The sequence below is a fragment of the Toxotes jaculatrix genome, chromosome 16 (assembly GCF_017976425.1).
Source record: "Toxotes jaculatrix isolate fToxJac2 chromosome 16, fToxJac2.pri, whole genome shotgun sequence".
NCBI classification, from domain to species: Eukaryota; Metazoa; Chordata; class Actinopteri; family Toxotidae; genus Toxotes; species Toxotes jaculatrix.
In genome coordinates this window covers 21,158,562-21,182,205 of record NC_054409.1, presented here as the reverse complement: position 1 = coordinate 21,182,205, position 23,644 = coordinate 21,158,562, and the positions used below count along the sequence as shown (strand labels likewise).

The 23,644-nt window shown below is 42.2% G+C and overlaps 1 protein-coding gene across 10 annotated transcripts in view; it reads right to left on the bottom strand.

Moving 5' to 3' along the window:
* The window catches only part of dab2ipb (DAB2 interacting protein b), a 114,790-nt gene that overhangs the window by 21,298 nt on the left and 69,848 nt on the right, over nt 1-23,644 (bottom strand). For 9 of the 10 annotated variants that reach the window (XM_041058837.1, XM_041058838.1, XM_041058831.1 and 6 more), the window contains 3 exons: nt 10,313-10,466; nt 8,268-8,366; nt 5,036-5,590 (listed from right to left, as the gene is read on the bottom strand). In XM_041058837.1, coding sequence (XP_040914771.1) covers nt 5,036-5,590; nt 8,268-8,366; nt 10,313-10,466 — 808 coding nt within the window. Of the gene's footprint in view, nt 1-5,035; nt 5,591-8,267; nt 8,367-10,312; nt 10,467-20,590; nt 20,718-23,644 lie in introns of those variants that run through there. The other variant, XM_041058835.1, reaches the window with a different exon arrangement.

Genomic DNA, 23,644 nt, shown 5'->3' with positions numbered 1-23,644 from the left:
ATTAAGTCTCCTACTGAGTCTTAAAATCTTATTTGGAAAAATGCTTTCAGCTCCAGGTTAAGATGTTTAAAATATTTTCGCTTGTTTCTATTGCAGTTTATTGCAGGGCTTTCCAGGCATGTTCAAGACGCATAAGAACTGTGCTTCTATCAAGTCTTTTTCTTTAAAAACTTTCATGATGGTCAAATCTCAGTGACTGCAAATGCTGCACACTGTATGTGCCTCAAATGGAGGCAGAACCTAAAGGTTGTGCTGACTCCTCCCGGCGAAGGAAAACACGAACCATCAAAAAATGACCCATCTGGACGAGCTTGTCGAAATGAACTTAACTGAGGACGAAGCTCATCATGTTGCCAAGAACAGGGAACAATTGAGGGAAGTCATTGTTTTGAATTGAGTAAGTAACAATCACCGGGTCTTATTCACAAGTCTTACTCATGTGAAAAATTATTATAGCATTGATTTTATATTCTATTTCTAATGAGCATTTTTTTAAAACTGTTTGAGGAGTTCATTTGTATGCCTTGCTGTGCACGTGTGTCAGCCATGTAAGAGTAAATAAATATAAATTACGCTTATGAAAACAAACTGATAAAACATGGACATACAGAGAAAAAAGATGGGGAGAGAATGCATGTAGTCTTAGCGCTAACATCAAGAGGTTTCCGGATCAATGTGTTGAGCATCACTGTTGAGCTGAATGTTTCCCTCTGCAGCCTGCTGCTGTTTGGCTCCACATCCCGACACTGTGTTGCTGCAAGATGAAACTAGATTTTTCTAAGTGCTGTCTGCCTCTGTCCCTTCTTTATATTTCTCCTCTTTGTCCGTGCCTTCACCTTTCTCTTTTGGGCTGTTATCACCTCTCCATCTCCACTCCATCACTCCATGCTGTCAGGGGACGGTCAATAAATATTATGCAGAAATTATCAAACAGTCCGAGGGTATGATGCGCCGCCTTTGTAGTGCAAATTGTACAGGTGAGACTATGAGGACAGCAGGTGCATCGATGTGCTTTGTTTTCATTTCCTATTCTGCTTAGAGCATATATGGTAGATCTGTGGCTTTGTGACAAGCTAACATCTACTGTACTCTATGTGGCCTCTTTCTCTCCCTCAAACACTCTTCACTCTCACACCCACGTCCTGCTCATCTGTCTCCTCCAACATCCATCTCAGTGTATCATAAGAGGGTTCACCTCTTATGTGGCAAATTATAAGATTATAGCTATTGAGGAGGTTGATGACCCAGATACAGTAGTAGCCACTACATTAAAAAACACTTACAGGTTATTGTCTAAAAAAACCAAACAAACAAACAAAAAAAAAAAAAACTGACATGTTCCCTGTTAATGGGGAGGATACTGACAAGCGGTTAGCATGTTATGAACACTCACTGACCCTCTCAGGGGACAACTGATTCATTCAAAGCCACGCCAAGAAAAGCCCAGAGGCACATAGAACTAACAGAGCCCTTCATGTCGTGTTAGTAAATCATCTGTCACACCGTATTATACACGTACGACAAACTGTGCCTGTGTGCAACAGCTGTGGTGATGAGCATCACTGGCCACTGATGACAGTGCTCAATGCATTTCTAAGATGCTTGTGCTCAACAGAACCGGATCTGTGCTGCAGGCCGACAACAATTTACCACAAAAGATGTTGAGAGGAGAGGTTCACATATTTCGGCCTCTTAAGCAGGGCTGTTAGTTTACCTTGAGGAGCAGTAACATAAAAATGCAATGGCATAATAACCAGAGCACCACCCTCCTCTGGCCAGTTATCGTAAGGATAAATCCTCCTTATCGTCACTTCCAACAGTCGGTGCGGGCTGAGAGGAGTAGCAACAAAATTAGAATATAATCTTCCCGAGGGCTGAGGCGTCAAGAAGTCTAGATCAATAACGCAGAGGATTCATGCCAGGAGTGGATATTTTCAGATGAAAGAAAGGTGAACTTCTCCAGGCAATTCCAACACAGCAGAGGGCTTGTTATTGTTACTGCGGTGCTTCTAATAGTTCCGTTTGGGTGTTCAGACATAACATCATGTTCCACAGGGGAGGAGACAACCTGGTGTCGTGACCTTACAGAACAGGAAATCAGCAGAAATATGATGATTGGATTTCTCAATTCGATTTCAGCTGGTGTTATGGCTCCAAAATCAAATAAAGTCAGTTGACATAAAAAGTAGAAAGTTTATTAGCGTTGCTACTTTATCTCACAGCCTTAGTGTGCATCTCTGACCTAACCCTGCACTCTCCAAGACCACATATATCTTGATACAACCGCATGTCTACTTGCTCATGCATAAAATTGAATAAATTGCCTGCAATCACCTGCTAATGCCTTCTGATTATATGTAGGTGTGTATGTACGAAGTTAGCATCATTGCAGTGATGCAGGGCGTGCCTGTCGTGCTCACCAATGCACCCAGACATCAATACAGCATCAGTAATGACATCTCTCCGGAGAGCTTTGGCCTGAAGATGCAATGAAGCATGAAAGGGAGATGAAGGAAGACAAAGGCGGAAAGTGGGGAGAGAACAACAGAGAAGCAGTGGGTGTGCGATGGAGCAGAATATTCGGGGTGTAATTATTTGGTGATGGGTGATAAAATGACACAGGAAGAAACAGAAGCCTGGAAGTGCTGCATACTAATGTCCATTACAGCCCCCAATCTGCATCTCTCTACAATTGCCAGCTGCAATTAGAAGCCGTTTCCCACCTGTACACAGCTGATTAAACACGAAGCGCATCAGCAGAACTTCAGAGCTTCAGAGTCACTGTTGCATCTCAAAAAAGATTCTTCACCTCCTGCTCACCTCGGCTGGGTTTAATACAGGGTGCACTGTGCTCGTTTGTGACTAACTAAAGCAACTACAATACATAGTCTGTTTTTCTGTCTAAACTATAGAAATCACTGTGGTGCTGACAGAATTAGACACTGACTCATAGATTTGACTTGAGACAGGGTAGTTGGAAGTCTACACAGCAAGGAGGGGGGTAAATAACCAAGGGCCCTATTAAACATTTGCAGGGAAACAATAAAACCAGGCTCACAGGATTTTCCAGAGTTTATCTTTGCTCAAGGAAATTGCTTGATTTCTAAATATAACTCACCAGTGTTCAGAAAAACCGCACCCAAGTTGGCAACACATGAAAAAAGAACTTCATCGTTGGACTGGAAATGAACAAACCATGCAAAGCTGGCCAAGATATGTGTATATAAAACATCCATGCAGCAGAAGAGGATATCCTAATTAGGCCTCGGGAATATTTTAGGCTAAGTGGTTTGCTGGTTGGACTGCGTGCTGTGCTTGGCATGACATGACTGCTTTATCCATCAAGGGTAAAGGAAAAACATGTACTCAAGTGTCCGTGTTCTGCCTAAATATGTCAGACCACTTCACAGCGCCTTGAATGATGAAAGTCTTTTCAGAAAAAGAAGCTGCAGCAGCTAACAGCACTGACACTCTACATGTCGACAGCAGCTTTCACTAATTCTTGCTGTTTACATCAGTCCAAAGGCTGCTGTTTGCCAATTTCTCTGAGGGTAACTGCAGTTATTCTCTGTATTTACAGCCCAACGAAATGTGTACCAAAAGAAATTTTGAATCTTGAACACAGACATAGTGGGGACAATATTTGAGGGTCTGTCTCCTGATTAGCAATCTTGACAACATCTCTGGTACCAGTAATGTTTTACAAGCAGCATATCCCCAGCTTGCAGAAATCCTACTGGGAAGGAATACCAGGAGGTGAGAAAGAAGTAAAAGTTTTAGTGCTCTGCTCAGAAGGTGCGGATTAATTGAAAGTAATTAAGGATGTTACTGTCTCTCCAGGGACCAGTAGGGGCCCTCCCCCTCTCCCATCTTTCAGCAGCTATTAGGGCTCTGCCTAAACCGGCAGACTGGCTGTACAGTGTGGATAGACATCACTTCTTAAGCACGAATCATTCATCATTTACTGAGCTGTGATAAAGTCAAAGAAAGTTTCAAAGTTCGGCAGATGAGATGCTGTCAAGAAAACTAAATTGAGGCACTAGTTGTCGCTGGCAGCTGACGAGGCAGAGAAGACGGAGAAGTTGATGCTGCAGGGATGAAAGCAGCCTGAAGCAATATTCCACTAAAAACAGACTGTAATTTCAGACATTACAAGGACAGCAAATGTCCATTTCCTGACAAAAAAAGCTTTTGTTCATGAGAAATGCTTGAAAATTTAATCCATCAGTATTAATAAACTTCCTTAGGGGCAAGACTCTTTTCATTACTGATCAAACTTCCAGATTTGACATCTTTGAATGTCTCGTTTTGTCCAACCAACAGATCAGTCTCAAAGCCACTCAGTGCAGCAGAAAATCTTTACATCTGAGAATATAAAAACTTGAATTTTGGTAATTTAACCACTCGTTTGGCAGATTAATCAAAGTAAAGTTCAGTCAGTTCAGCTCTAAAATTATTTACATTCACTTTTTATCAGCATCCAATACTCAGATGTTTATTTACACAGGGTCAAAATTCCAGTGCTTGTTTTATTGCACTGAAAAGACAAACGCTTTGGTATCAAAGTAAAGTAAAATGCTGCTATTTTGGATGGATGGAAGATTATTTGAGTCCAAACAGCCTGCTGTCATGGGAGACTTAGCTCCTACTGGGGTAGACTAATCTCCCCGTGCCTGTAGTGCTACAGACAGCAGTGGATATATTGTGCTTCTGTCCTGAATCGGTATGCCGTGAAGCACTGTAGGGGATACATGTAAAGGATTAGCTTGAGTTAAAAATGTAATACACGCTGGTGCAGCAGGAGGAAATCACCTTTCTGTCTGGTCTTTGTCTGCGCTGTATTATGGCTGTGGGGGTCAATAGTTCATAGGATGAGAAGGAGGAGGGAGGAATAACCTCTGTGTGCTTTTATAATGTCTTGTCAGTGCCTCATGGCAAGATAACACTCTGATTTTCTGGTTTTGTTATCCATTATTTCTCCACGGAGAGAATAAATGTGGGGAAAATGGAAATAAATCATTTTAGTGGTACTAACCTTGGCCTTGCCAGTGCTCTGTAGAATGTGGACCAGTGCACACGCCATCTCCTCCTTGTTCTTGACGCTAATCCCGGGCTCAAGCACCGAGCATAGCAGCATGTAGTTATTAGTGGTGTACTCTGCAAACTCCTTGTACATCTCCATGGGAAGGATGTTCATACTCTGATAGCGTGCCTTGATCCTAATCATAGGCCCAGATGCCTTGCCCTTGGGGGGGTTGGGTGTGCTGACTGGATACCACTTCTCCATGAACTGTCGTCCAGTAACGGCTGCGACAGGGATATTGACGAGTCCAATGTAATTGTTTTTATCTTTCTTTTTCTTCTTGTCCGTGTCTTTGTAGAGGTGGGCTGTGATGCTCTTGATAGCGGGCAGGTTATTGAACTCAAAGTGCTCTCCCCAGAAGACATTGTCCGTCTTAAGCTTACAGGTGGTGCGAGCGTAGAGTGAGTCATCCAGACAAAGCTCACAGAAGTATTTCTTTTTTGCCGGCAGGTCCTTGGCCTCGATGATCCACAGCCTCAGCATGTTCTCCACCCGCCGGCTGTTGTCCTGGAGACACAGAAGATAATAGGTGGTTTAGTAAGGTTTTTAAGGACGATTTGGAAACAACAGCACTGAAAACTTGAAGAAAAAAAGAGAGATCAAAATAACAGTTTCATTCAGAGGATGTACTGAATGTAAGTAAACAACCTAAAAACACATCTAGTAAAACAATAAACTAAAATAAATCAAGTAACTGCAGAAATAAACTGATAACATTCAGTGGTAAACCTACTTCAAACATTTCATAGAGGCAAATTAAAACCCTTTTTCGCCCTTCACTTCCCGTCTTTAAAGAGCTAAGAATTCTCACTCCTACATTATTTCACAGAGCGCTAACCCATTCTTGTGTCATCAAATGATTTTGCCAAGAGCGGGGCACATTTTTGGCCCATTATTCAGATTACCTTGAAAACTACCACTGAAAATGAATAGAGGAAGAGAGGAGCTAATAAGGACATCATTAGACAGAAATACCACAGCCTCTCATAATCACAAAGAGGCCTTTGGATGTTTGAAATACTGCTAGCTGTACTCAACAGCACCTGGATGTTTATCACCCTTAAATTCATCCTCATATCTGGTGTTTCTGAAGTCTTAAAAACATTTCATCTCATCTTTAATGAATCTGTGGTTCTTTCAAGCTATATCAGCTTTAAGTGAGAGCTAAAAGTCAAGGCATTAAAAGGTATGGAATCTCATTCCTCAAACATTAGACGTGTGGGTTCAAGAGGCTCATATCTCTCATGGAAAGCAGAAGCGTTCTCCTTTTCAGCTGTGAGAAGAACTGGTTCAAATCTCTGGCAAATGCCAGGGCTCTTTTACTGACCCCACCAAGAAAAGGCAGTGGCATTTGTCGTAGCCCTTAAAATAACAGGTCAGGGTATTTTCCACCTGCCAGTAAAACAGACATTTATTTCCCCTCCACTGTCCTCCAGAAACTACTTGGCCTCTTTTTTTTGGGAAATGCCAGATCGCTCCACTTCCCCTCACTCTGATTTTCCCACATTCTTCATCCATTTATCCAGAGATGTCAAGTCCCTCCTTTAATCCATGTCTAGTTATATCACGTCCTTGTACCAGATCTCAAGACGAGATCGCTCTTGTTCCAGTTTCCAGGTCCATCATCCACAAATCCAGAGAACAACCCCTCCTACAGACACTGACAGTGGTAAGCAATCACTGCCCTTCCTTATGTATCTCTCCAAAAGATGGCAAATACCTTGACCTGTGTGATAATTGTTGTGAGTCAGCCAGCACGTTCTAATTGGACAGGACAGGAAATTCCTTCTGCAGCATGAAGACTTTGCATGTCCTGTTCTCCTCCTGAGAGCTGGTTTTTAGTCTTGGTGACATGTGATTGGTAATGCATCAGCAGAGTAATCAATTCTCAAAATGTCCCTAATGTATGTTGACACAACAGTGTACTCCCTACTGCAAACGAAGGTGCTCCATATTGTCAGTTAGAAATTACACTTTGTGATTCTTCACACAGAAATGTATTTTCTGTCAAACACCAGCATACAAAGATGACGCTTAAATTGTCTATTATCATAATTACCCATATTTATCCTCTTATACAGGAGCTGAACTGAGCAGGTTCAGCATTTAGACCACCTTGTTTCATTTACACTGATTATATATCTGTTATATGGGTACTGAAAACGACTGAATGTATTTTTCTTTCCTTTGTTATTCCTTAGACTTTAGGGCGAGGTCATGATAACAAATACTGAGCAGAAACCACAGAGTCTAAGAGGTTGAGTCTCGCGTGGCTCCTGCACATTTTTTCCCCCTTGTTGAGCCATATGTGCCTTGTCACTCCAGATCATTTTATTACCAGTTAAGATTTCAAGTCCTTCTGGAACAAAATAAATGACTTGTAAGAATATTTATGTAGTTAAATTGATCTTGGTGCTTTTACTTGGCCCCTTTGCTGGATATAGACACATTTAATTTCACTCACTTTCATGTTTTACCTTCATCTTGGGTCTGGTCTTTAAGTAGCAGCACTGTTAAAACTGGAAGTGGTAACAGTAGTAATAGCAGCCAGGTGACTGTGAAAATATGTTTAATATATCTAACTTTCTTATCTAATTCCAAAGAATTCCAGTGTCTCCTATGTTTTGCCAGAAAACACTATGCAGCATCTAATCGCACAAAATCATAAAATAATTAAAGATTGAGAGACAGAAATAACACATCCTTGCCAAAAGAGATGAGGAGAGAGAGGACTCCAGCGTTATTAGGAATCTTTTCTTTCCAAAACTAATTAGTGAGTAATTTTCTAAATAATGACAGATGCAGAAGCGAAGACATTGTGAGATTAGGACCATTTTCTTGGCTTGAAATGTTTGCTGCTCTCCTTCTGCCACAGTTGTGTTTGTCAAGATTACAGATGGTGTTGATGAATAAAAGAAGAAAACACTTTGGGAGACTCGGTGCTCCTCCCTTCAACCTCTGCATCCTCTGCTCGAGGTGCACAGTGCAGGAAGAGCGCAGCTGGATGTAAACATTTCAGATCGTGTTGTTGACTGAGTTACGACACAATGTCAACACCGTATAGCTCGCTGTTTTTATCTGTGTTGCAAGGTGAGGTTTGAAATTGGGACACTTGTATATTAACTTAATAGCGTTGATTACTTCACACAGTCTCATCCCTCCTGCTGCGTATTTACATATTTACCTTGTTGGGCTGTACCGCTCTCCGCAGATTCTCCATCCATTTGTCTCTCTCGGCTGATGAACGGCAGGAAAAGCATTTGCTTCCTGTGGAGGTGGTGACCTGCCGCCGCGACACCGACAGGGAAAGAAAATGAATGCTTTAATGATCAAACCTGATGCATAACAATGACAGAAGAAGAAGAAGTGGAACAGGAGTGATTTTACTGCATTTCATAAACACCACACATGTGACGGCAAAGAAGCTTGTCAAGAACACGCACAGACACACAATAGAGGATACGGAGAGACTGGCGATGACTTGGCAGAGCTGAGGAATGACTGAATGGTGTGAACGGACAGAGGAGAGAGAGGACTGCTCGGCAGGCTGGGCGATGACTGAATGATTAAAAAATGCACAGAGGGACCGAGGGAGAACAGAGAGAGCAGACAACTACAGAAAAAGAAAAAGAAATTATGTAATGAGCAGGATAATAAAGATTAGTGGAGATTTCTGGTCCCTACAGGAAAGACAGTGTAGGATACAAACATATTCACTAATCTCTCTCTCCAGGAGGCTCCCAAAGGCTCACTAGCTGAGACTGCAGTTACCAATGTGCATGTGCACACATATCATGCACACGTGGACACTTACGGTAATTAGTGGCAGCGTCTTTTATAATTTGTTGTTTAAGTTGCCCCAGTCAACTGATGATCATGAGGATACATCAGAGTGCACACAGCCAGCGAGTCACCAAATTACTTGCTTTACTTCCCTTTGTTTTCGACAACCAGAGTCGTGTCAGCTGGAGCTAACTGCTGTCACTTGCTTCTGTGTTTTTAATTTAAAAAAAAAGAAAAAAGAAAGAAAGAAAAGAAGGGAAAAAAAGCTGCCTGTATCTGAACTTTTAACTGTAATTGGCCATCAGCAGCCGATCAATAACAGCAGCTGCAATAGTGATGTGGACTGAGAGGAGCCGCTGGTTCCAAAAGTGTTGTTGTTAATTCACATTTCAAGTTTTCTTTTACTGGTACCTCCTGAATACTCTGACAATAAAGTAGATTTGTTGTGGCCATCAGTTTTAATTACCTCAACTATGTTTTAGAAATCATATTTTTTTTTGTCTGATATGATGAACTCTTTAAATATGAGTATTATCTGGAGTGTTTGACTTCACAAAGTTGTAATGAGCATTTTTCACTTTTTTAACAAATGATTGATCTTTTACACAAAATAATCATAATGAAAATAATGGGCGCTTTCAGCCCCACCTTCAGTGGAGAAAGAGGTGCAAATCTGGGTTGTAACAAACTCAAATGAACTGCTGTTTCAATTAGGAGAAAAAAAATACATAACCATAACTTCCCAGAATTTAGAAAGTTTCTGAAAGTTTTAATCTTTAGCTTCTTCTCTGTATTTGCAATGCATAAAAAAAACCTAAAAAGTGGCAGCAGAAGATGTAAACACAACAATGATATGTAATCACCTTCCAAGGCTATGGTAGCCAACAGTTGCCTTTTTACACACCCACCAGATATGAAGCAACATCAGCACTCATGTGTAGTCATGTGTCTGGCCGATTAATGTAAGTCCAATATTCACTGTCCTTTGATTTCCAGCAGTTTCTGGGTGTCAAATGTGGCTCATTAGCAGGTAAATGCTCCACTTTATTTGCCAGCTACTCTCTGAATTTGTCTTTCTGCCACATGGTGCAGGGCAGGTAGTGCACAGTGAGCATTTAAAGCTTTTCTGCTGAAGACACTGCCAGTTGTGACTGGAATCAACGTTGCTGAGAGTCAACTAAAAGAGTAAAGCTGGGGGAGGTAAAACCAAGACAATGAGCTGAAAGAGACTAAAACCGGTAAGTGATTTGCCCCTTTGCTGACATAAAACATTGATTAGTGCAGCTATAAATCTTAAGCTTGGTGATTGGTGATACTCATCCAGGCCTTGGAAGTCTTCTAAATGACGTAGCTATGCATGGATGCTTTAATGAAGCAGGGCCAATAGTGGGAATGCTCTGTAGGATTGTGGAGGATGTGTGTGTGTGTGTGTGTAAGCTCCCTCACCTCAAAGCAGTAGTCCTGCCCGAGGATGCTGCTGTGAACAGGCTTGATGATAACCTCGTCCTCCATACTTAGGTCCAGGGCTTCCACAGCACTACTGGGGCTGAGCAATGACTCATGGGATCGAGACTCCTTCAGCCTTGGCATCAGATGTGATCTAAGAGAGGGGAAGAAGAGGGAGAGAACTGAGTCACCCTGCAGAGTGTGAGTAGTGGAAACGAGAGAGAGGGAGCATATGCACAGCACGTATTAGCGAGCGTTCATGGTGAGTGTGAAGGAAGAGAGTGTGAGGATGACGAAGAGAGGATGCTCCACTTGCCTCAAAGTCAGTCAGCGAGTTCTCAGCACGATGAGCTTGCACACTACTGTACATCAGCGCATGTTCATACACCCACTTCTAAGCTCAGTTGCTAATGGATTCCTCATGATTTCTCATTTACAACTTGAAACATGAATGAATGAATGAATGAAGAACGATGAAAGATTAAGTCAAGCTGCGCCGCAAACTGGTGCAGTGGAAGCGCTGGGAATGGGAAGCGATTCAAATCATTGATTATCATTAAGTGGACTTGGACAATTTACATGACGTAGTGATAAGCCTCTCACTATCCGTTTCATTTAACAAATGCACACCACACAAATAGCATCGTTCACGTAGTGCAATGGAGAAGAGTGGACTTTTATGACAGAGCTCAGAGTGCACTTTAGGAAGCATTCAGTATTCTCACTAAGAAAACCCTGAAGCACTGTTCTTGGCCATTCTTTAACCAGAGAATATAAGGAGACAAAGTAAAGAGCATTCCACTGTTTGCTGTGTTTGATGTCGCCGCACTTTCTGTGTTTTTAGAAGAGTTAGTGGCAAATGTGTCTCCATGCAGTGTATATATGCCTGTGATACACATTACTCAGCTTAATATGAAGCCAGCGTTTAGCTTTTCAAACACTCAACAGTAACCAGTCTTGTTCAAGTATTTAAAGCTTTGTTATTCTCAGACATGTCGTGAAGTGAACTACCAGCCCACCATCAACCTTACCCATGTTCCAGTCAGCCTCACAATGATAAGAGGATGAAAAGCTAAATATGCTAGTGGGAGATGTAAGCAGCTACATAAACATTAGCCCCTGACACTCAGACACTGGCAGGATGCGGAAGACAGAGGGTCAATTGCGAGTGTAATGAGAGTGAACATCCTTTCAATAATGCCCTCGGTGGACGATTTACACACTAATCCCATGCGTGAGTCTCTGTTTGTGTGTGTGTGTGTGTACTGTACATCTCTTTTGAGGACTAAAAGAAGAGCATTCCAGGAAAAATGCAGCAGCCGTAATGACAGATTAACAACCACATGCAGCCCTTTGTACAGTCAGCCAGCTTTGTTGTCAAATGTCCAATGTGAAGTGTATAATAATCTGATCTCTCTCTCTCCCTCTCTCTCTCTCTTTCTATTTTTTTTACTCAGGCACACATAGAGACAAATTCCATCCTCAGAAATGCGAGAGAAAAACACAACATGTGCAAACACCGCAAAGACAGCTTTGCATATGAGAATCCAGTTTTAGGAGCTCCTAGCCTTGTCCACAGCTGCAGGGGAAGTGTGTTTGCACCTAGCTCTGCCTTGTGATTGGCTGGCTGGGTACTGGGCAGAACAGAGAGCGAGTCAAATAAACAGAGAGGAGGGGAAAACGGGGGTTTTCTAGTTGGATGCGCTGTTAAGAGACAGGAAGGGATGGGAACTTTATGTCCACAGTTTCAAAACCAGCATGACGACATTTCTACGTCTTGCAAACAGACTGACTGAAGGGAAACAACTTGTACCAACACTATCAAATATTTTCATGAATTGGTAATTCACATTTCTAATATTTAGCCACAGCTGGTGGGAAGCGTGGAAACATTTTTTCCCGTGAAACTGGACTAGAACATACAGCCAGTGTTGCTTGCCAATAGTGAGATCATCCGCAGGAACATCCTGCATGTTATGAGGAGAAATTGCCACAGTGAGAGGAATGCATCTTCAAAAAGGAATCTACTTTATTCTTTTATTATAATTTTCTTTTTTTTTTTTTTTTACCTCAGCTTTATCATATTATAAGAACATTAGTGTCAGTGCAAGTGGTGGGAGAGAGGGAGGAGTGGTGAGAGTATGAAGTGATGAATAATAATGCTGGCTGTCATCTGTATTGCACTGTATTAAATTGTACTGCAACGTGTAATTTACAGCCTATTGTGGGCCACTTTGTAATGATGACAATGAAAGACTGTCTGGCGCGTGAAACCTGCTCATAACTTCTGTATCACCCAGTTTGACACGCTGTTCGTGTTAGCTTCTGCAAATAACCAGCATCACAAGCAGGGCCTTCTGTCCTCACGGTTCCCTCCCCCCCAGCATCATCTATTCTCAGCAAATGTCCTTTTTTGTCCTTGACAATTCTCCAATACTCTGCCTCCCTGTCTCTCCTACCCTGTCGTTCTCTCCCTCAGTGTTTACCTGAGGTGGGGGTGGTAGTTTATGTTCGGTGGATTCTTTGGCACACATCTTTCAATCCGACTCTCTTCTTCCTTCACTGCTCTGTTCATCTGTTTAACTGTGTTTATCTCCCCTCCTCTTCTCTTGGCTACCAATCAATCCATCTCTCTTCATCTTCTAGGTTTCATTTGAGCGACCTAAATATTTCAGATGCTATGCAGGAGATACGCAGACCTCTGACAGTTCAGAAACGTCCAGTGGCTCCTGCACAGAGGCTGAACTATAGAAAGACCTGTAGTAAAATACATAATTGAAAAGGTCAAACCATCAAGAAGAGCCGTTGTAAAGACGTAAGAATTACAGGGCATGTTGAAAAGAGCACTGTTCATATCGTATCTATAATACCTTATGTTTGGATACATGAATAGTTGAGAAGTTTGTGTGAAAGTGTATACACCTATATGAAAATAGTTCTGTTTTTTATTGAAATGTTGCAGAAGCTTTAGGTGAATTTCTGAAATTCAGGCAAAATGAAATGTGAATTGGTGTGAAATGTTTTCTGAAACATGTTTCCAGCAGGTACGTTTATGCAAATACTTTCAAGAGGACGTGACAGGATTACATAATTATTCAAGCGCCAGTACCTCTGACACATCACAGCATTTCATTGCTGGAATTTGCAATTTTAATAAATGAATTTGTCTTTACTGATCCATGTGTACCCCCATGGTGTTTTTATCAAGTGTTACAGTTAGATAAGGGGGTCACATGAAACAAAGCCCCCCCATCAGGACTCAAACTGTGGATAATACAGTTCTGTGCACTCCTGCTATTCTCTATTTTTTGGCCTTCTGTTCGGCAAGGGGCAGCATGGTATCAATGCTTTGTTTATAGTAGAAGCAAAATCATGTAACACAAAATCAAGGTGCATTAAAAAAAGCTGTTTCTGTCAGCCTTTAGTGCATCTTTTCCTTTGTGATATTTTGTGAAAAAAATTAAATGAAAATATTGAATAAAAACAAATGGATTAAAACATATCAATAACAACCTATTTACTATATAAACTCCTTGTTCTCTAACTTTAAAATAGTCCAAGATGCGGAGGGATGACCTCTGAGAGTGTCCTCCGACTGGTGAAAGTCATGTGCAGCAACACGGTTAAATAAAGTGGATACTGTTCCGGTGCATCAGTGTTGCTGAGTTACCTCTGACATTTTAGATTTTCATCATTTGAACACCTAGTTGGCTGGTGTAGATGCAGATTGACTATTTAGGAATATATATGCCACTGCATCGGGACAAATCCTATCAGCACAGTTTGAAAACTAGCCCCTCTGTGCCCTGCAAAGGTTCAATAGAAACTCAGTTAGGAGTAAGCACCGGAGAAAGCAGAGCAGAGTAATGGATTCTGAGTGTGTCTGGACTGCACCCAGTGCGCTTTGTCTCCTGCATCCTGTAAAGAGAGTTCATCTGATAGCCTGTCTGGGATCTGATATAGTCTGAAACCTCGGGCCCATATAGGCGTCAGGGCACTTAAGACTTCTAACACACTCACTTGTTGGCGAGCTGGCTGCACCGCAAGGGACTATATTTGTACTGATAGTTCAAGATAGGTTGAATTAATGTAGTGCAACTCCAGGTAACAGTGCTTTGAAAGTCTACATCCTCCTGGGCTGCTGCAAGAGCACTTTATTTCACAATAATCACATGTACAACAACAACAGCACGTTATGGCACATGTGAAGTGGTGTTAATCTTGACATAGGGAATAAAACCCTCTTTGTGCTGAGCTTCCACCAACATGCAAAATTACCCTAATGACCAAAGTTAAGCTTCTGACATAAGCCCCCCAAAAAAACACATACTTTTCTCAAGAGGGGCCTCCAGTTAATGCTAGAGTTAAGCGACCTGATGTTAAGTCTCCTGGCTTTGTGTTTACTGTGGATGCCGCCCTGCACAGTGTTTACACAGCATTTTGCTTTGCTGTTAGTCCAGCGTTTACAACAATCAATACGCTTTTTCCACTTGCGCACTGGCACAGCAATTACTTGTTAATAATGCTCTCTACCGAACAAACATGAGACCTGTGTACCAGTGGGCATGCATATCAACAACCAGAGCAAAGACATACGGACCGATAAATTAGCTCTTTTTCCTTTGGAGGTTACATGCACGTTTTGAAAGTCTGTTTAGACATAAGTGTCAGTTGGATGAATGACATGTAATGTAAAATTAAAGGGGAAAATCTGAATAAATAAGTAATAAAACATAATGAATGCAGATGCTTCCACGAGGGCCCACTGACTGGTTGGAGTATGAAAATGATGTAAATCATTAGCTCCAGTTTGTGCCTCTTACATTTTACCACTGCAACTCTTTCAACACAGCAAAGCTTTTTTTTTTTTTCAAAAAATATATTATTTGGTATGAAAATATAAAATAATATCCAGTAACATGATTTAAATAGGAGACAGAGTTGGGCTGTACTTGACTCTGACAAGTTAAAAGTTGTTTTCATCACTCAGTGGACGTAATGCTTTTAGAGGATTCTGTGAGGGATTCTTTTCGTCAGGCTGAAGCATTGTTATAGACCTTCTGGGCATTTCAAACATAGGAAAATTCTTAGCTCTGAGGAGGCCCGACACCCTACTAAGACATTTTATGTTGACATTTCCTCTAATTTGTATATATATATATAATAAATCTCTATAGTACAACATTTTAATATGTTATCTACGATGTGAGCCCAAGTCCAACAGTGAATACAAAATGACATTATAGGAGACAAATTCAAACAAAGTGCTCAGATAAATAATGCTGAGCGAAAGCTAGCTGAAATGCTACCTGTGATGGTTGAGCAAGCGCTGTAGCACAGCAGTTAGACACGTGGTTTGCAATAGTGTACTTAAGGTGAGGCTGCAAAGTTTTCATCATACTGATCCCTGTTACGTTCTCCTAACAGCTGGCTTGCCGTGTAACATGGTGCTCAAACCAAAAAGCTCCAGCCAGCCAGCAACACACACCAACCACTCTGCAAGCACCTGGGCCCCAACGCAAACACGAAAGCTGAAAACATCACGGTTAACAGCGAAACACACACTGCTCACACACAATCGCACGACAATTGTTCAAGGTTGATTATGAAACACATGCACTGCAGAGACAGGCAACCGGACAAATCAGCCATTATTCATGCATCAAGCCTCACACAATAAAGTGTCCATTATTCCCACTGCTTTGGCGCTGAGTCAGTGGAAAGGACCACAGGCCGTGATGAAACAACCAAGTGTCTGTCACACTGCAGAGTACTCTGTCACGGGCTGATCACTCATTTGATGTAAGCAGATGCGGTTTGTCTTTCTCAGTGCTCCGCGTGAATAATGAGGCACAATCAGAGAGGAAGTTAAAATCTTACCGCAGTTAGGGTCAGAATCTTTTGCAGATTCATGTCTTTGTTTCACATATTATTCACCAGCACAATGGCATTTGTATTTCGGGTAAACCCAGGAAAGTATATGTTTTTGTGCATCAACCTGCCAGCTGTCAATTGTCATCTGCACTGGAGTGAACAGCTGGGTGATGGGTAGCAGGAGAATATGGACAACAAAACAAACGTCTGGCCCACAGCAAGAGACTGGGAGAAGAGTAGTCAAGGGGAGGCAAGGGAAAGTGGCGAGGGGGATCCTGTCAGATGTAACTGGTGCAGAACGATGGATGTGTGAGCTGAACCTCTGACACGCAGTTACAGGCCTTGGAGCCCGAACTCCAATCAGGACGGCTAGAAGACCCAGTCAAGAGAACAGCAGAGCAAACCTCATTCACTGTCGAAGTCAGACACGTTGCAGAGAGAGAATGATCTCTGGAGACAAACACAGAGTTTGAGGTTAAAATGAGCTGGAGATGCAGAAGCTACTGTAATGGCCCCACTACCATTCCCTTTACCACTAACCCTCTGTTCTGCTAATTCATCCATGACCTCAGTGAGCCCTGATTGGCTGTGCTATATGGCTATGGAAGCAATCACGATGACCACAAAATGAAAAAAGCGAAAATGTACATCGTCAAGTTGTTGATGGTCTATATCCAGTGCATTAGTGCTCTGCAGCACCTGTACTGGTTGACAGTGTCGGCTCTTTAGGCTCTTACACTGCCAGCGGTCTAATGCACACAAGACAAAAGGGAGATTACATAGTGGGAAGAGAAAAGAGTAGAGACACTGCCTCAGGCATCGTTGCACCAAATAAGAGGGGATAGAAAAAAAAAAAACTGAAGCTATGGTGTGACCACTTTTGTGAGGAAAAATAGGAACTGAGCTATAGATGGGAACACACATTAGCTAAAAGTATAGAAGGAATAGCTCGTCACAAAGATGGCCTTTCATTTACAGGGAGGAAGGAAGCTTTTAAAGACAAGAATGAGACCCATGCAAACACACGCACACACCCCCCCTCTCTCTAAAGACACACATGCAGGCACACAGGAAAGGGGGGAGTTAGCTTTAACATTTAGTATCTCCTAAATGATCAGCTCCACCAGGCCCCTTTTTAAGTCTATAGGGATGCCTGAGTCAGAGCACTGGCAGACACACTTCATTGTGGGAAAAGCTGGCTGGTAACTGAGATCAGGTGGCTGGAGAACAACTGTTGGAAGAGGTAACGCAGCCACCGAGCCAGGCTGTCTGGGAACACACATACATGCATAGACACACGCATTGCACAGCTTGATTACAGTGAGAGCGCAGCCTCCCTGCTAGGCTGGGAGGTAATTCAGTGTAACATCTGCTAGGACACTCACTGCGGGGGGACCAATATGGAGCAATGAAAAGCTGCTCTGGAGTGAGCCGGCTGGGGTTTGGCTCTGAGGTCATGCGCTGAATGACAGAGAACAGAACAGCTGGCTGAGAACCACTGGACACCGACGATCACACTAGCAGCTGCAGAACACAGCATGCCAATTACCTGCAATGATCTGTGAGGACTGTTTAGTTTTTTAACATTTGCAGTGATTTCATGAGCATGAGTATTTTTCTGTGTCAAGTTTGGCAGGATGTGACACATGATACGTCCTTCTTACTCATCTTATTTCTCTTCCCAGTAGAGTTTCATGAGCCAGGAGTCAAATAAATAATGTAGCTTCTACAGTAAAAATGACTTTGTTACACCAAAATGAATGTATATGTGTGGGAGTAGAGTTGTGTGCGTGTTTGTCCACAGGTTTGCTCACAGTAATTACATCGGGAGTGAGGCAATCTAAATGACAGATGACAGAGAAATTTTATCGAGGTCAAAGGTCGCTCTAATGAGTGACTCATTGAATAGCAGCTAAGGTCAGAGGCCAAAGGGCAAATGTCATACTAATTACTAATGGCCTTCTGGGAACCCAGCAATGCAGTGTGATTGGTATACTGATTTAAACAATGCACTGAATGTGACGTGAGAAAAAAAAAAACATCATGATTGAATAAGGCTTTATAGAATACACACAATCTGCCAGGAATGAGAGGGAGGGAACAGTAAATGTCTGTGTCTGTTTAAACACTGAATCAATGCCTTCTTTAAAATGTACAGTAATGCCTCTTATATGACAGATGAATAATTTATTGCACTGTAATGTCATATACGGTATCTACTTAGCAAGAAAATATAGAAGCACCTGGATCAGGACAAATGGCTTATGAGACACAACTATATTCTATTCATCAATCATTTCTTAACCAAATGAGCAAAAGAAATGACAAGGGCTCAGTTCTTCCTCTTTCTCTCTGTCTCACATAACTTCATTATTAAAAGCGAGTGTTGTGGGTGACCAGGGGGTCAACGGTCCATGTGTGTGTAGTACATTTTCACCTTATTTGAGTGTGAGCAATGGAAAAGTCATGGGCCAGAAATCGATTATTTCATCAGGAGGCAAAACGAAATCAACCAGAATCAATAAAATGTACTTTATTTTTATTCTATTGATTTGTGTTCATTACAGCATACTGTGCATTTTTTAAATTTGTGCCACGACATGCATCCCGTGATACAGAAGAGCAAAATGAATTCTGAACAATATTTGAGAATGTGGATAATCGAGGGTGAAAACGTTTGAACTATGTCAAGTGTAACCAGCACTACAGTGCATTTCTGCATTCATCCAAGCTGTGAGGAAATTAATCAGCCCTGAATGAATCAGATACCTGATTTGTATGTGTTTGTGATAATTATAGGTGCTTTTAAAAAACAGCCAACTCGGTCCACTTTGAAACTGCCAACAAATAACCTGCGCAGGTCAGGGCTGATTCATTATTTTAAACCTAAGAACAGCGCTCACAACAAAGGAAACAGCCTTTTACTTTCTACTTTGTAATTCAGAGTACCTATGACCACCACTTCCGCTCAACACGCTCATTAATTCTGCACTAAAATAACACAGCAGGGAGAAGAATGGGATGGAAGACGAAGGCAAAGATAATATAGCATCACCACAGCGAGACTGGGGCCAGTGAAAACACTGGCCTAATTGGGCCAATGTCTGTCCGATTAACTGATTTATCATCTGGCTTCAGGCCATACAGCAATCCTCACTGTTAGACCCTGAAGAGTGGCGAGGTGTCAGAGTGGTTTGAGAAACTGTCCTTTACTGACTTTACCAGCGAAGAGCAGAAGAAAGTATCACGCTACAAAATGCTATCCTTGGTTTTACCGTAGTTTTAAACCATGCAACAAAGTCACAAACACATCTTTACTTTAAGTTTAGCGTTACACATTTCGCTTTTCCTCATTAGCCACGATTGATTTGTCATTAAATCACTACAGCTGTGGAAATATAAGTATGCTTTAACAACAAACCACCACTGCAACGATAATAGGCCATTAGGGGGCAAAACAGTCACATATCAGTGGGTATGACTCAGCCGTGACCGTGAGGCCGGGGATACTTAAGGCACGACAAGGTCATGGAAATGGTGTGTGCATCTGTGTTAATTAAGTTTTTCTGAGTAGAGGCTTACATGACACTGCTATATTCATATATGTTTGCAAGGCAAAGCTAGCTCAACCTGCAAACCGAACAAAAGCACAACTGACACAATTTTTTTTTTTTTAGCAGAGATTGAAGAAAATATAAATTAGATACAAGAAAGAAAGTCTTTTCTCTTGCATAACTGTTAAGCGCTGAGGGAACTGATAACAACATGTGCAAAAGAGTAAGGGAGATGAGGAAGTGTGTTTTTCACTTCTTGACCTGAATATTCAAACAGTCCCCGTGGCACTGGACAAAGAAACAGGCAAACACTCAAGTTCACAAGGAGAAAAAGAGGGCAGAGACTTTCTTCCCACGCAACATGGCAAAACTTAAGATGGCAGAAACTATCTAGCCTATGATCTCTGCCATCGCTACTTTTCTCACTTTTGTTCCAGCTTTCACTGTTGCATTTTTATTAAGACCAGATTTAGACAGGTGAGGTAGCTTTACCGCATAATTGGTTCTAAATTGTAGAGCATGCTGTCAATGCAGAGATGTTGTTTGCATTCTAAAGCCAAGATTTGCCTCTGGCAGTGAATAGTTTTCTTGTTCAAGTCTAAACGTATCCCAGTTTTTGTCTCAGCACCCTCCTCTCCCACTGTTCAGCTGCACTCCGCTTTAACATGTACTTTATGGCATTTATGGAACAAAAACCGTGTAGATAAAAGCACAATGCACAGTCCTTTGTGAACCATGGGTGGATGCAGAGACAGAGGTTTCCAGAAGTCACAGCTGTGCAGCTGTGCCGTAACCATCCACAGCGACATGCACCCCCATGAATAAAGTATTAAAACAAAATGAAACTTACGTTCTACTGAATATGTGAAACATGGTCCAGCTGAACCTCTCTGAGCTGGATCCCCTGAGCGCACAGCTTCACTTTGGCTTGCATTCCTCACTAGCGGCTGGTCTCAGTGTTTTCCCGACTATTTTTGAGTCTCTGGGAACGTGGCTGGAGCCTCTGCCCTCAGAGTTACACCACACCACTCCCAAAGGATGTCTGCTGCTACTAACACACCCCTCTCCACATCCCATTTAAAAAGACAGTGCTGTTATTCAGGACAAGCCTGCCCATACTCCAGTGTGACATTATATCATGAGGAAATAATGGACAAACTAAATCATGACATGGATCTATAAAGATACAGTTTGGAGAGTTGGATGTGGTGCTTCAACTTGAAACAATTAAAAAAAAAAGCTAAAACTTTATCCTGATGAATATAGTCTATAGCAAATTGAAGCTCAAATGTGCATTTGTAGCTTACAGTTGTGCTGTGGTATTTGCAAAATAATAATCTAGAATGTGTATTCAGATAAAATGTGGCCAAAATAAATGCTCACCCTGCATCTAAGATACTGTAATAGACGCTACTGACTCCTACCATCTCCTCTTAATGGAGGCACAACAACAAATTAAACCACAAAAAGGGTCAAACAGGGAAGGAGCTGACAGCCTGTTATGAAGTTATTTAGGTGCTACCCGCCGGGCAATAAGCAAAATCCATATTTTTCTAGCTGAAGTCAGTCCCTAGGATACATAGTTGCTCTGTCATCATTAGATCTATCTCCCCTGCTTTTTCTCACACTGACGTAGTCCCCAAGTTGGCAGTCAGGAAGTCAGCCTGCCTCCTCCTCCTCCTCCCTCCCCATTTCCCTGTAGCAGGAAACAATAGCTCAGCCTTCAGCACCAGGCTCTGTGGGAAAATCTTGGGTCCTTGGCCAGAGAGAGGGACTCCAGGAAAAGGCAGAAAAAAAGAAAAAAAGATGAGAGGAAGGCACATTAAAAAAAAGAAAGAAAGAGGGAGTGAGGGAGAATGGGAGAAAATGAGGCCAGCCAGGTTTAGGGAGGAGAAGCACTGCCAGATGTATCATATGGTTGTTTTCACATAGCTGGCGACCCAGTGAGGGAAGACTGATGTCACAGCTGAGATATGCTGTCAAGAGACGCTTCTATTCAAACTGATGTTTGAGTTCCAAAAAAAGCCACAGCCCCAGAAACGCCAGTCATCTCCTGTGAAATGCTTACATGGAAACAGGTCCAGTTTGGCACGGACCAATTTCAGTATTTCTTATTAAAATGCTTCTTGAGCGATGGGAGTATATTTCAGCTCAATCGTGCAACAGGGCTGCAGAAATTACATAAACATCATTATGTAAAAAGATTTAAGTGGAGCTCTACAGTAGCTGGCGGTAGTCGTCCACTTCAACAATGGAAGTCATTGTGAACTGTACAGCGGAAAGGTCTTTGCACCCCATTATAGGTGGACCGGTTCTCCAACTCCAAAACAATTTAAGTATCATTTGGGAGGTGAAACTAGAGGAGGTTTAATGTACTTGTTCCCCTCGATGCAATGGATTAGAGTTGCTTGCTCTTATCACAAGTAAACAGACCTGCATGCCTTGCTGTTTTGGAGAATGGCTGGGTAAAGGTTAACTACAAAGCCAAGGCAATGCCTGGAGACTAAACACTCGAGGGGATTTCCTCATTCCTCTGGTCAGGGTCATGATAATATCATACCTCACAGGGTTGTTTAGAGTGTGACTGTTACCAAATATAATGTGAGACAAGGCAAGGCTATTCTATCTATGGAAGGTTGTTTATAATCACTGTGGTGGAAGAGGAATGAAGAAAACGTCTCAGATCTTTATTATTCGCAGGAAAATGAACAATGGCCATCTGTACTCAGAGACTCATGCGGCTCTATTTACATCTTTTACACATTTTCGTGCATCATATATCTATTAGCATGCTCAGAGAGGCTTACTATGCATGAACACACACATATGTGAAAAAAAATCCATGTCAAATTGTGCCAAGGAGTGTGTGGGTGGGTTTGTGGGAGGTCATGAGCCAAGTGTACAGCAACAGGGCGGGGTCATGAGAGCAGGTGGGAGAAACAGGGCTCTCTCTGTTAACTGTCTGTCTGTAGGCAGTCCCTGAGAGGCCTCACCTCCGAGAAATGATTCCCCTGCTAACCACTAACCTGTTTAGTAGAGCACCACCTGCCTGCACAGAGGTAAAGAAAAGGAGGAAGGGAGGAAAGCAGAGGAAAATAATCAGTGGATACAGTACATTCCAGGCAAGCTTCCACAAGTCTACAATGCTGAGAGGTGGGTGGTGGATGGAGAGAAGGTGAGACATGTTGGACGAGTAGATGTTGATCAAGGGCAGGGAAGAGGAGGGCAGAGGGAGAAAAAAATGAAGAGACTGACAAGGCCGAGAGAAGAGCTAATTGAACTCACATCAATGCTCCAGTGACTCATGAGCAGAGAATATGAATATTACTGCAATAAGAAGCATGGAAAATAGAATAACTGTTGATTCTACTGCACTGAATTGGGTTGCAAGCGACCAAGTCTCATCAAACCAGTGTCATCTTCAAAACTTCAGTAATTTCCTAAGACAGCTAGACACTAGTTTTTAGCTAATGTGACTGAAACAGGAGTAAATAGTGTATTTGTTGGGGACTATTTTCAGCCAACAGTTGTTAAAGTGCTAAGTTAAAAGATCAACCTTGATCCAAAGACAGTTGCCTTCTCCCTGAGAGGTAGGTGCAGGAAGAGGGATGAGAGGAGATGGTAAACAGTAGAGGCATTAGAGATCTCTCCCTCAATCCCTTTATTCATCCTCAATAGCTTGTCCTCCATTTTATCTTGTAAAGCACAGAGATGGAGAGACGGGGGAAAGTGACATCCACTCTCTTGTGTGCTTGTATTTGTAACAGAGACATATAGAGACAGAGATAAAGAGTATGAGAGCAGAAGGACTGAGAGAGACCTGTAGGACTGATGCTTGAGAGCTGTCCTCTCCTGTTGTTCCTATTGACTCTGCGCTACGGCCTTCAGGGCACGAGAGAGCGAA